This window comes from Dromiciops gliroides, chromosome 1 (genome assembly GCF_019393635.1).
Source record: "Dromiciops gliroides isolate mDroGli1 chromosome 1, mDroGli1.pri, whole genome shotgun sequence".
Taxonomy (NCBI): domain Eukaryota; kingdom Metazoa; phylum Chordata; class Mammalia; order Microbiotheria; family Microbiotheriidae; genus Dromiciops; species Dromiciops gliroides.
Genome location: NC_057861.1, coordinates 458,052,876 through 458,067,537, shown reverse-complemented (window position 1 = coordinate 458,067,537; position 14,662 = coordinate 458,052,876). Strand labels below are relative to the sequence as shown.

General features: G+C 36.8%; 1 protein-coding gene across 6 annotated transcripts in view; it reads left to right on the top strand.

The window, feature by feature from the left end:
* The window catches only part of MCTP1 (multiple C2 and transmembrane domain containing 1), a 793,635-nt gene that overhangs the window by 419,627 nt on the left and 359,346 nt on the right, over window positions 1-14,662 (top strand). For all 6 annotated transcript variants that reach the window (XM_044001060.1, XM_044001042.1, XM_044001050.1 and 3 more), the window contains exon 4: window positions 8,563-8,642. In XM_044001060.1, the coding sequence (XP_043856995.1) occupies window positions 8,563-8,642 (80 nt within the window). The remainder of the gene's footprint in view (window positions 1-8,562; window positions 8,643-14,662) is intronic.

The window sequence follows — 14,662 nt, the reverse complement described above, 5'->3', positions numbered from 1 at the left end:
ACAATTATGATATTAATTTAGAAAATAATTTTTATCTTTGTTTCATCACTTTTTGCATCATCTGCCTAATTATCCTCATGCCATTATGAGAAATTAAAGAATCTAATATAATTGGTAGCAGATGTCAAGGCCAAATCCAACATTGTATTTATCATGACACCTGAGATAATTATATATATGTATATGTATATATACATATGTGTGTATATTTGTTATTTTCACATTAGAACCCCTTTTTACATAGTAGAGAAGATATAAGGCATTTACCCTTATTTCATATTATTTTTATTATCAAAAGCAATAGTAATAATGGCCCACAGCAACTCTGTGAGTTAGGTAGAGCAAAGTTTATTTTTTCATTTTGTAGGAGAGGAATCTGAGACAAATACTGTCATGGCTTCTTGTATTTTATTTTGAATTATGAAAAGAAAATAAAGTTTTAGTCAATAAGCTACTTATTGATTTCTTTTTATTTTTTATTTATTTTTTTTTTTTGGTGTGGCAATTGGGGTTAAGTGACTTGCCCAGGGTTACACAGCTAGTAAGTGTCAAGTGTCTGAGGCTGGATTTGAACTCAGGTCCTCCTGAATCCAGGGCCAGTGCTCTGTCCACTGCACCACCTAACTGCCCCTATTGACTTCTTTTTAAAAAAAAAAGACAAATAGTAAAGTAGAAAAACATTTAAGCTTCTTGAAGATAGAAAAATTTATATTTTCCTCATACTTTTTATAATACTTGACATTTTCCAAAATATTTGCCTACTATTTAATTTAATATTCACATTATTTTGGTGAGTTTAGTATGGTGTGTGTTTTGGGTGTAATCTCTGGCTTTAATTTGAGGGGAGGGGGTTTCTAAGTATGTGTGCTAATTTTTCTTTTTCTATGGCTAAGCATGCAAAGGCACAATCTAAATATGATCCATTGGTGACTGTGACATTTTCAAATACTAGAATTACCTACAAATTGCAACATTTTCATTTTCTTTCCCCATTCTCAATGGAATGCTTGATTTTGATGTCTTGCACATGTCTTCTATGATAGGAAACTAATCTTGCCTGGAAAATATCTTAGTAAGTATTGGAGTCTGTAGTGACAGGTGATATGAAAATATACCAGTGACTTGAAATGTGTGGCTCTAAAGAATGCACTTCACACCTATAGTTACAGGAAATTGGGGTTCATGTCTACTTATACTATGATCTCTTAAAGCATCAAGGGAAAACAAAATCCAGTTTTGAACCAAGGTTATAAAATCACACTAAAGTCTACAAAGCTGTACTACTTCCAGTTTTTTAAATCAATAATTCATTTTTTAAAACTGTAGCTGTCATTCTATGTACTGTGCACATAATAAATATTTATGTTCAATTTAATTAGTTTGAAACAACAGAACTTTAAATTTTGCATACATTAGTTGAAAAGGGGATTGTTCCTGTTTCTGTGCTTTGCTTTCTCCTGTGGGGTTGTTGGTAGGGCTAAGTAGGAAACAGAGACTAGAAAAGGAATTGTAATAAGGTAGCAGTAGACATAGCAGGTTAAAATATAACACTTAAGATGAGACAAGGGCCTTGGAACCCTCTTTGAATCTACAATGCTGCTCTAGCCCACTGCTTAAATAATGTGATGTGTTCAGCTCTGATAAAGGAGTACATCAATTTCAGAGGTTGTTGAAATGAATGGAAAATCTCAACTGGCCCTTCAGTGCCACTATCATTCAAAGGCTCAGAATCAGCACCCGGGGTCATAGTGCAAGAGGGAGAAGCAATATAGGAGTGTGGTGGGGGGATGTTTATATAAACTCCTGCTTGTTTGGGCCAATTCTCTGTCAAGAATTAGAGATCCACCAGGTATTAAATTCAAATAGAGGGTTCTCACAGAAGGCATCTCCACTTAGGGCCATACCACTGCTATCAAGATTATTGTCTTGACACACTTGGAAAATTATTTGATACAGGGTAAGAATACCTTGGGATTGAAGCTTTGCCAGGTGATAATCAGAAGTACAAAAGATTGATTTATTTTATTTGCGTTTTGTTAAATAGTCCAGCATCATACCCTGTCTCAAAGATTATATCTAAGCAGACTAAATTACTCAAAAGAATGTTTTAGATCAATAACTAGAAGCAGATCTCTAGTGCCAGTTGAAACATGGTTACAATAACAAAGCCTCCAACCTCTTGAGCAAAAGTTCTTTTAAACCACAGATATTTTTGCATTCGCTGTGCATTTTGCATTCTTCTATTTGCACCATCCATCACACATGACAGAAGCAGTCAAGCATCTCAGCAGTTTGTCCCTGTGTTGTTAAAGAGTGAAAACACTATTTCTCTACTTGTTTTTCATTTGTGCCTGATTTTCTGGGGACAATTGGGAATTGGCCATCAGTGCCTACTTAGACCGTGAAAGTAACTAACTTCTCATCTCTTTCATTTGTTCTGTGCCATTCCTTGAACCTAAACCCGAAGGTAACATCTGAATCAGCGTTCTTCAATTTTTTTCATATGCTGTCATATTATATGAGCTTAATTTCTGTTTCTCCATATTTGATGGACTGAGTCCTTCACAGGATATATTTAATTTGATTTTTTAAATAATCAGAAAACCAATGCAAAAGCAATTTGACATCTTTTTTTTTTAAATCCAATACATCGCCTAAGATATCTATAGAAACTGGAAAATAGAATGATGCAAATAAATTGCTTTTAACTCAGTTACACTGACTTCCACATAGTGATTTTAGCCTTGATTCCCAGTGGGGTCGTTAATTTTATTGAGTGAACTCAGTACCTATTATAGAGACACATCCTGAGTTTTGTCCCTTTGTTGTAAGGCTTCTTGATAGGATGTTCAATAATTCTGGGGCTCATAAACTCTACTAGTTTAAGGTGTTAACATGTTCAAATGCAAATGTGGATGCACAGGGCTGGGTTCCTTCTGTCAAGCGCACAATGCTGTATGTAAATGATGTGTTGGTATTATTAATTAAACACAAACAATAATGAAATGAGGCTCATATTTCTCAGCATTTTATACTTGTTGCCTTGAGAATGGAAGTAAATGCTTAAAAATTTATTTAGCCTTATGTTACATTCCAGAGCAATTACTCCTGCCTGTGTTCCCTGGAGTGGGGTATGAAGTTGCTGATCCCCTAGGGGGTCTTCTAAATTTCTGAAACAGGAATTTAGAAAACAGTGGGACTTTGATTTCCCATTTCTTCCCCCATTCTATCTGCTTATTGTCCTGGGGATTTCACTTATAGCTAGCTGCCTCCCCTCTGGCTAAGGAATAAAGTCTATATATTGAAATGAGCTAAAACTTACCTAAATGAAGGGATGTTACCTTTCACGGTTACTCCCTCCCATGTTTCTCTATATATATCATGGATTCTTAACCTGGAGTCTGTAAACTTTCTTAACAAAATATTCTGAGAAGAACTCATGATGAAAAATGGTCTCCACATCCAGAAAAAAAGAACTGTGGATTCTGATTGCAGATTGAACCATATTGCTTCTATTTTTGTTGTTTTTTCCCTTTTTTGAGGTTTTGTTGTGGTTTTATTTTATGTTTTGTTCTGATTCTTCTATCACAACATGACTAATTCAGAAATGTGCTTAATGTGATTGTACATATATAGCCTATATCAGATTGCTTTATGTCTTGGGGAGGGGAAAGGGAAGGGAGGATGGGAGAAAAATTGGCCCTAAAAATCTTATGAAAACAAATGTTGAAAACTATTTTACATGTAACTGGAAAATAATAAAATGCTTTTATAATTAAAAAATAAAAAATATTTTCAGAGCTATATTTCAATGTAATTGCTTTCTTTTGTGGTCCTAAGTATTTTCTTTTTTGCATTTAACATTGTTACTCTGAAAAAAGGTCATATAAGCTTTATCATACTGGCAAAGGAGTCTATAATGCTAAAAATGTTAAGAACCCCTAATGTAAGTGGAGAACTGAGGTAAACACCTATATAATTCAGGCAAAGAGAAAACTCCTGAGAATGAAAAACAAAAAGGTTGGAATTTAGAGTTATTTAGGTTGGCCTCACTAAAGTCCTCCTACAAACTTCATTCCCCATCTTCTGTTACTTTATGCCCATGTGTTATCTTTGTCATTTTTCTGTGACAGTGGGTGGGAAGATTTTGTACATCCCCAATGAGCTCACTGTGTTCCAACTTATAATCCTAGAAGGCATAGAAGTCTTGGTGTAAATTGATTGGTATAGACTGGATGATAGAAACTTGTATTTTCAGTATACTTTTTGTCTTGTAAAATTCAGTCTTGAATTTTGCATGCTGAAATATACATTTATTTAATCAGCTGTGTCACAGGTGTTTGCAATACATATCCAAGGCATGTTTATGACCAATGCCCAGGGCAAGTGATCAATAAGTTTTACTTTTCTTTGCTTTTTTTCTTTTTCTTTTAAATTACATGTGAGGCAGCTAGATGGTACTATGGGTAGAATACTGGACCTGGAATCAGAAAGACCCAGGTTCAAATATGGCTTCAGATTCTTACTAATTGTGTGACAAGTCACTTGATTTGACTGACTCAGTTTCCTCATCTGTAAATGGGAATAATAGTAGCATCTACTTCCCAGAGTTGTTTGTTGTGAGAATAGGATGAGATAACATTTGTAAAATGCTTTGCAAACCTTAAAGCATTATATAAGTGTTTGCTGCTACTGTTATTGTTATTATCATTATTGCCTGACATTACACAATATAGAAAGTATTAAAAATTGTGTATAAATAAAATGCTATTATAACCTTTTAATTTAAAAAATAGTCATTTTAAATACTCTAGTGAAACTAGTAATCCTCCTACATTTCTAACCATTCCACCTCTCTCTTCTTCACTGGTTGCTTGTCTTTTTTCCAGTTTCTTAATATGGGTGTTATTCTCCAAAGGTCTGGCCATTTTCTTCTCTTTCTAGATTCTCCCTTGGCAATCTTATCCACTTCCGTAGCTTCAATTACTTTCTCTATGCAAATAATTTCCAGCCCTTATCTCTCTTTTCTAAGCTCTAGACTCACTTATCCAACTGCCTACAGATCATCTGCATCTAGATGCTCTGCCACCAATTTAAATTCAACATGTCCAAAAATTGAATTCATTATCTTTCCTCCTAAACTCTCTTATCCTTCTGCCTTTACTTTTTATGTCTGTGGCACAGCTATTTAATTCATTTTTCATAGCATCACCATCATCTTCAAGCCTTGGTACATATTTTTCTTTTACTCTTTCCTTTTACTTACCTTTTTAATTTAATTTCATTATTTAGATACTGTAGCTACTTTCTTTAATAGTACATATCACAACCATTTACCAGATTCTGATACTATAATCTTAATTATTGTTGTTGTTATTCAGTAATTTCAGTCATGTCCTACTCTTCATGACCCCATTTGAAGTCTTCTTGGTAAAGATACTGGTTTGCCATTTCCTTCTCCAGATCATTTTACAGATGAGAAAACTGAGGTAAACAGGTTAAATGACTTGTCCAGGTTCACACAACCACTAAGTATCTGAGGCCAGATTTGAACTCAGGAAGATGAGTCTTCCTGATTCCAGGCCTGGTAATCTATATGCCACCTAGCTCCCCACTTATACATAGTAGGTACCTTATACATGTTTATTAACTAAATGACTGTGCTATTTTATTTTCTCTGGCGAATATCACCACACTTCCAGCCCTCCACCACTGGCAGAAATAGAATATAAATTCCTGAAGGACATGGACTGTATAAATTATTCTCTCCCAGAGGCTACTTCTGAACAGAATTCACATTTAGTTAATGTTTTACTGTATTAATGTGTTTCATATTATATTGGGTTTTCTAAAAGGAAAACCTCCTTTATACTAAAGAACAAATAGGATTTTCCTATCAAACTATAACAATGAGCACCTACATTGGGTTGTCTTTCCAGTAATGCTAAGGAATTTGTATAGATCTCCCCATGCTCACCCCAACCTGTGGTAACAGTATACATTGGTAAGATCAGTGGCTAAAATCAAGGTTATTTCCTCCCTTATTCTCAAATCACCCTCTGCCTGTTAGTTGCGGATTGTAAAGAAGGGTTTTTTTAAACTTTTTTCAAATGTGCTTTTATTTATGAGTTATTCTAAACATTTAGAAGGGTTTTGTTCATCTAAGAAATCAACAAAAAATGAAAGGAACTCATCCTTCTGTAGGTAAGAGCCTACTTGATTAAATTAGAAACAGCTAGGGGAATAAATATTTAAGGAGTTTTATGTGCCATTCCAACTGGAAGCACCTAGCTGAGGGGAGGGGAGAGGAGGTAGAGAATGGAATAAGCATTCCTATAGAGACTACTAAGCTAATGCTTTGCTAATATGTTAACAAAATGCTAACATTATTTCATTTGATCTTCATAACAACCTCATAAGGTAGATGCTAGGATTATCCCTATGTCTTCATTTTCCCTCCTCTGAGCTTCTTGGTTTTAACTCCATCAGACCACCACACTCCGTAACCCATGGTGCCCCCATTTTTAGCTTTCTTTTGTATATTGTCTTCCCCCATTATACTGCAAGTTCCTTGAGAGCAAAGACTGGTTTTCTTTTTCTTATTTTTTTCTCCAATGCTTGGTAAAGTACCTGGTTCATACTCAGTACTTAACAAAAGTTTGACTAACCCCATTTTACAATTGAGGAAACTGAAGCCAACAGAGGTTAAGTGATTTGCTCGAGATCACACAGCTAGTAAGTATCTGAGACCCCATTTGAACTCAGGTCTTTCTGACTCTAGGCACTGTCTTCTATCCACTGTCTCTTCCTTGAGGAAGAGAAAAGAGTCATCATGTGCCAGCCAAACCAAACCACCACCACCATCTTTAACCACCCTTTCCCCATAGACCCTTATGGAGATACCCTCATGATCCAAGACGCTTGGTAAAAGTAATATTTGCAGTCCACCACCCATAGCCATTACCCTTGGAAGCAAACCCCCTAGGAGGATGCAGTCTGGCAATTGCTCCTATAGGTGCTGGAGCTACATTTATTTTATTTTTCTTTTGGAGCTACATTTATTAAAGGCCATAAAAATAAAGTTGTTGCCACCAGAGTCCTTGGTTTTGTCAAAGGGTTCAGTGTGAGAACCAGAAATAGTTCAACTTCATTGAAAATATTATTAAAGACAAGGCATCATCATTATTGCACCACCCTAGGGATCATGGGACTTTCCTATAAGACATGCACCTAAAAATCTTCCATATGTTTTGTCTCACCAATTAGAATATGAGCTTCTTGAGATCAGGGATGTTCTTACTTTTTGATTTGCAACCCCAGCATTTACCATAGTGCTTTGCACGTAGTAAGAGCTTAATAAATGTTTGATTCATTTACTCATGTATCTTTTTTGTCTTAATAAATAATTTTGTCTTACAATATGGGAAATCTTTGGTAGCATATCAATGGTGCTTCCTTTCTCAGTTTTTAATGACCACAGTCTAGCCTTTGCTACCCTAATTAGGCACCACTGATCACACAGTGGCAGCTAACAGAAATCGTGCATAATACTGGAAAAGAATGAAAAACTTCCACCTGACACTTCCAACTATTTTTTGAAATAACAGAATCATTACATTAATAAATTGTCAACTTCTGGCAATCATTTCTTTTGCCATCAGGGAATATTTTATGGAAAGCAAACCAAAGATATCAACATAAGAACTTCTGAATTCTAATCCCATTTTTGATGTGTTAGGATTTATTGAAAGGTTAAAATCTGTGTTAGATTAACATAGTAGGGCTTGAGAAAGTGATATTTGTAAAATGATGTGTAAGTGTATTTTGAGCAAGTATTTCTAAAAATAGATTTTCTCTAACAAGGAAAAAATAGAGGTATAATCATGTAGCAAACCCACAGTCTCTTTTATTTTTGTTTGCATCTTTATTATTGTTGGCGACACTGCCACAACCTCACATTTTTATTCTGCTTTAAAAAAAAAACTTTTCAAAGTGCTTTCACATATAATAGCTCAATTTTCTCCTATTTTTGTGTGTTTAACTCACCTTTGCCCCTGCCATCCTAAAGGATGAAACCTAAATGCACTTTAAAATATGAGAAAATTGAACTCATTATCTCATTTTATCCTGACAAGAGCCCTATGTAGAGGGAAGACTTGCTGAATTTCGTCCCAGCATATTGATACATAATTATATTTTTCCATTCCCATCATCTCCACTTAAGTGGAGGAAGGGGGGAAATCCACAGTACTGAGGAGTACAAACTAGTGTTCCTCAGCTTTTCATTGCAATGATACATTATCATTGCTTAATTTGGTCTCAACTCTACTCATTAGATGTACAGTAAATGCTTCTTTAAATGGAAGGAAAGGAATTTTCTTTTGAGAATTATGTGGCACCCCACAAAATAACTAAATGTAACTAAGATCATCTCAGAACCAGAGCGGTAGTGAGTGACACAGGTTACATGCCTCATTTTTTCTTAATTATGGGGTTTTCACCAAACGTTTCTATTTTGCTTCTGGAATGACACATAACAATGCATTGTCTTTTGTATTGCAGGTCTTTGATTATGACTTTGGACTACAGGATGACTTTATGGGTTCAGCTTTTTTGGATCTCACATTATTGGAGTTAAAAAGGTACAGTTCTGTGGCATTCCTCTCTATCACTAAAAACTGTTAAACAGCAAAACTGTGTTCCACCATTCCACCTGTGGTTTAGAAAATGAAGCTTCTTGCTACCAAACTCTTGACAGAGAAGTGATGAACTCAAGATACAGAACGCATACAGGCAATGTGGGCTGTGCATGAAACTGTTTTTTCTTGATTGTATCTATTATTTTACAAGGGCTTTGTTCTTTCTTTCTTTTTTCCCAGTGGAGGGCAAGGGAAGATTTTAGTAAAGTTACAAAAAAAGAAAGAAAGAAAGAAAAGTTGGCATCTAGGGGACTATTTTTTAATGGAGAGAAAAGAATGGAAAAAGGCTAGATAAGCAGACTGGTCTCAAAAACTACAAATTGATCTCATTATAGAGAATAAAAAGAAAAGTATGTACATACACACATGTATACACACACACACACACACACACATATATATATATATATATATATATATATATATATATATTTGGTTGGGGGGGTTGCTTTTGGGGGGGTAATGAGGTTTAAGTGACTTGCCTGTGGTCACACAGCTAGTGTCAAGTGTCTGAGGCCGGATTTGAACTCAGGTCCTCCTGAATCCAGGGCCAGTACTTTATCCACTGTGCCACCTAGCTGCTCCCCATATGTGTGTATATATATATATATATATATATATATATGTGTGTGTGTGTGTGTGTGTGTGTGTGTGTGTGTGTGTGTGTCTATAGGCCTTTAGTTTCATGTACAAATCTCATTTTTTTATTGTTTGGCTATATAAATGCAAATGTCCATTCCATTGGCAACTGCTATGTTCTGAATAAAAATAATTTTTAAAAAAGAAATTGAAACTTGTGAATTTTGCTTCAAAAGCTCAGTCTCTTTACCACTTGAGCAAAGTTCACAGAGAAGTCACTGCCAGCTTCTTTATAAAGGGATATTATACAGAAGATTATCAGTAGTTACATCTATAAAGTATGTTATACCTTTCAAAGTGTTTTTGACACTTAAGGATAGTCCTGGAGTTCATCAGGCAGGGAAGCAGATCAAACCAAGAACCCAGAGATTAGACAGACATGCTGAGACAGGAAAGCTGGAAAGGCTCAGCAGAATGTGAGTAAGAAGTCAGGAGATGTGAGTAGAATACTAAGAGAATGGCACCAAGTAGTTCATTAAGAACCACTGGATTTGGAGTCAGGAGACCTGGGTTCAAAATCTGGTTCTGCCCCATACTATCCATGTACTTTATACAAGTCATATAATCTCTCAGGGCCTCAATTTTTTCCTCTGTAAAATAAGCAGATTGTATTAAATGGTCTTTAAGGTCTAAGGAAGTCAATAGTTATTATTAAGGAGAGTAGCTAAAGGGATGGCTTAAAAGATAGAGTGGAATAGCATCAAGGTAGCCCAGTGGTAGGCAGTAGTTAGAAGTCTGCATGCAAGGGCTTGGAATGAGCAAGTCCTATAAAAACTGGCTTATGGAGAAGTACACTAAGGCATCATGGGGTCAAGGACTTCAAATCTAAGAACAAGTGAAGGACATATATTTCCTTACATAGGAGCCAAATTGGTTCTGGAGACTAGAGGTATCACTCTATGTATGTGTTAAATGGCACCAAGTGAAGAAATGAATGTGCAAAGTGATAGCCCAGTCATTAAGTGTGTATGGGACAGTGGAAAGAAAGAATTAGGAGGGGGGGCAGCTAGGTGGTACAGTGGATAAAGTATTGGCCCTGGATTCAGGAGGACCTGAGTTCAAATCCGGGATCAGACACTTGACACTCACTAGCTGTGTGACCCTGGGCATGTCACTTAACCCTCATTGCCCTAAAGAAAGAAAGAAAGAATTACGGGATCAGGAGTCAGAAGGTCTGGGTTAAAATCTTGGTTCTGCCATTTGCCTGTGTGACTTTGCACAAATCACTTAACTTCTTTGGGCCTCAGTTTCCTCATTTGTATAATGTAGGGATTGCACCAGATGACTTCTGAAGTTTCTCCCAGCTCTAGATCCTATGAACAGAGGTACTTCCCTTTTATTATTTTTTTTTAAAAGAGAAGAGTTAGGTTAGATAGACCCAAACTTCCTGACTGTGAGGTACAAGGGATTCAAATGTACTACCAAGGGTGACTAGAACAGTCTTCTTTAGTTAGTCAATAAACATGTATTAAGTATTAACTTTCTGGAGATCTTACAAAGACAAGGAAAAGGTATGCACAAAATTCTCCAAGGCCAAAATCAGAGACCTGTGATATTCTTGTCTGTTTGGAATGGCATAATCACAATTTGAGGTGGCCAATAAAAGCAGAAGAATGGACTCTTTCAATTTGAGAGACCCCAGCCTAGTTCTCAGTTCATAATTTTCATCTGCAAAAAAGTGAACAAACTTGGTTCATGACATATAACCAGATTTATAGTATGTGGCAACTGGCATTTTACACTGCTCTAAATACACTTGGATTTATTGTGTCCTGTTAATTATCTCACTCATCCAATCCCCTCACTAGAGTGTCACAGCAAGAACCACCATTTCTTTTTATTCTAAAGCAAATGTTCTATTTCGTTGACATGGAACTCTTTTTCGCATTTTGATTGGGAAGATGAACTATGTCTATAGAAATTAAATCTGTATTAAAATCATAGCTACAAATTCTACTTATTGCCAAGGGTTCTGAAAATCATTGCTATCAAATATATAACTGCTGATGACTCATTGATAATCTCCATTTTATTTTTAAGAAGCTTTGAAACTATTTTGCAGTCTTCATAAGATCCATACAAAAGATGGTGATGATAGATGGATATATAGAAAAACAGACCAGACAAGTAGATAGATAGATGACAGACAGATAGATAGATACAAAGAAAGAAAGAAAGAAAGGAAGGAAGGAAGGAAGAAAGAAAGAAAGAAAGAAAGAAAGAAAGAAAGAAAGAAAGAAAGAAAGAAAGAAAGAAAGAAAGAAAGAAAGAACAAGGACCAATCATTGTTCTGAGTACTGGGAATATAAATGCAAAAAAGAAACATAATCCCTGCCCTCAGGCAATTTACATTCTAAAGGGGAGGGGGGGACAACACATAAAAGAGTAAAAAGTACCCACTCTGGGGCAAGGTAAAAAAATCTAGAGAATCAGAATCATAACCCTGATGCCAAAGATAAAAAGTAAAGTACAGATTTGTGTGTAAAGTATGCAATTAATGGAACCCTGTGCTTTGGGTCTTGGTGAACTGTATCAACTTCCCAAGGCATCAACACCTTTTTAGACTAGATTCAGGAGTCCTTCATCTTTGGCCTCAGGGATTTTTCCCTTAATAATTTCTCAATCTCTTCTAATTCCTAAAAAAAGATTTGAGTCACTCATCCCCCAACCTCCTTGTTCCCTGAATTTTCCTTTCTTCCTGATCTCCCTAAGAATGGCATTATCCACCTGGGATATCAATTGCCATGACACATTTGTGGATCATTTGTGTGTGAGATTCTTAACCTGGATTCCACAAATTTTTTTTAAAAAGGATATGTTTTTAATATAATTGGTTTTGTTTGTAATCCTAGGTATTTTGTTTTATGTGTTTAAAAACATTATTATGGGGCAGCTAGGTGGCACAGTGGATAAAGCACTGGCCTTGGATTCAGGAAGACCTGAGTTCAAATTCAGACTCAGACACTTGACACTTAACTAGCTGTGTGACCCTGGGCAAGTCACTTAACCCTCATTGCCCTGCAAGAACAAAAACAAAACAAAGCAAAAACAACAACAACAACAAAACATTATTATGAGAAGGGGTCCATTGACTTCACCAGATTCCCAAAGGATCCATTTTATGAATTAGGACCCAGTTCTCTGTGGACTAGTCACATTTAGCCCATATCACTAGCTATCTAATTCTCTCCATCCTCCTCCCCTCAACCAAAGTAATATAGTTAAAGACAGTTTTCCTCCCATCTTAAAAAAACCCTAAACTAACACAGTTAACCCCTCAAAGAACTACCATTTAACAAAACTTTGTAAACCTTCCCATCATCCCTACCACCTAGTCCCTTGAACAGTGTTCAAATATTTGTTGAATATTTTGCATTGAATCCATGCTAGGTCCAAGATAACTATTCAATAAATTATTGTTAGTGATTGATAATTTTCCCCTCTCTGTAAAAAGAAAGTGTCTTCCTATCTCCTCTATGTTATTTTTCTACCCTAAATTCAAATATGTGCACAGTCTAAAACTTGAATTGTCATGTGGCATCTGGCAGCATGTGTAATTGCTGGCTTCTACTGATTGCTCTTTGCATCATTCTTGGCTTTTAAAAAAATTAACATTTTATTTTTCCTCCAATTACATGTAAAAACAATTTTAAACATTCATTTTTTTAAATTTTGAATTCCAAATTCCCTTCCTCCCTCCACTCTCCCATCATTGAGAAGGCAAACAATTTGATATAGATTATACATGTGCAGTCCTTTGTATCATTCTTAAATCAGCATAAGGATTATCATAGAGAACACTGGTATCCATACTCTTCACCTGGGAGAATACCTGGGAGTGTGTAGTCTTTTAGAAAAAAACTGGGGAGAGCCTAAGTACTATCTCTTGCTGGGGTGAGAAGACCTAACTTCAAATCTTCACTCAAAGAGATGGCCTTAGTCCTTACCAAAGCAAATCCTTCTACCTACACAAGCAATCCCATTCTATTCCACTACTATCACTTATCTTTAATTTCTCCCTATCGACTGACTCCTTCCCTACTGCTTACAAACATGTCCAGGTGTCTCCTCCTTAAAAGTCCCTCACTTGAGGCTTCCACCCCCACCCCCATATCATGCTATATGTCTTCTGGCCTTTCTGGCTAACTTCCTCAAGGTCATCTACATTAGGTGCCTCCACTTTCTCTCCTCGACCCCTTACAATGAGCTTCCAGTATCATGTTTCTGCTGAAACTACTCTCTCCAAACTTCCATCATTGCCAAGTCCAATGGCCTTCCCTCTCTCTCTCTCTCTCTCTCTCTCTCTCTCTCTCTCTCTCTCTCTCTCTCTCTCTCTCTCTTTGGGGGGGTGAGGTGGGGCAATGGGGGTTAAGTGACTTTCCCAGGGTCACACAGCTAGTGTCAAGTGTCTGAAGCCGTATTTGAACTCATGTCCTCCTGAATTCAGGGCTGGTGCTTTATCCACTGAGCCACCTTGCTGCCCCCTCAGTGGCCTTTTCTCAATCCTAACTCTTCTTGACCTCTCTGCAGCCTTTGACATTGTTGCTCACTTTCTTCTTGCTATTTTCTTTGTGGGTTTCAGGACCCCACTCATGTCTGGTTCTCCTCTTACCTCTCTGAGTGATCCTTTTCTCTTTCTTTGCTGGATCCTCATCCAGATCATTGCTTCTAACAATAGGTATCTTTCAGGGTTCTGTCCTGGCCTCTCTTCACTTCTTTCTCTATACTACTTCACTTGATCTCACAGCTCCCATGGGTTTAATTATCATCTCTATGCTGACTATTCTCAAATGTCTACCTATGCAGCCCTAATCTCTGCTGACCTTTAATCTTGCATCTCAAACTGGATGTCCAGTAGACATCTTAAACTTAATATGTACAAAAGTAAATTCATTTTCTTTCCCCTATACCCTCCCCTCCTCCAAACTTCTTCATCACTGTCAAGGCAGTCCCCATTCTCCCAACCCTCCAGGCTCACAACTTAGGTGTCATCCTCAACTCCTCACTATTTCTCACCCCCCATATCTAATCTGTTGTCAAGGCCCATTGATGTGTTTTGTTTTGTTTTGTTTTGTTTATTGGTGAGACAATTGGGGTCAAGTGACTTGCCCAGGGTCACACAGCTAGTAAGTATTAAGTTTCCGAGGCTGGATTTGAACTCAGGCCCTCCTGACTCCAGGGCCGGTGCTCCATCCACCGTGCCACTTAGCTGCCCCAAGGCCCATTGATTTTTGACATCTCTCCAATTCTGCCCCTTCTCTGATTCTGATCTGACGCATGATACCCTCATGCAAACTATCACCACTGGACTATTGCAGTAGCCC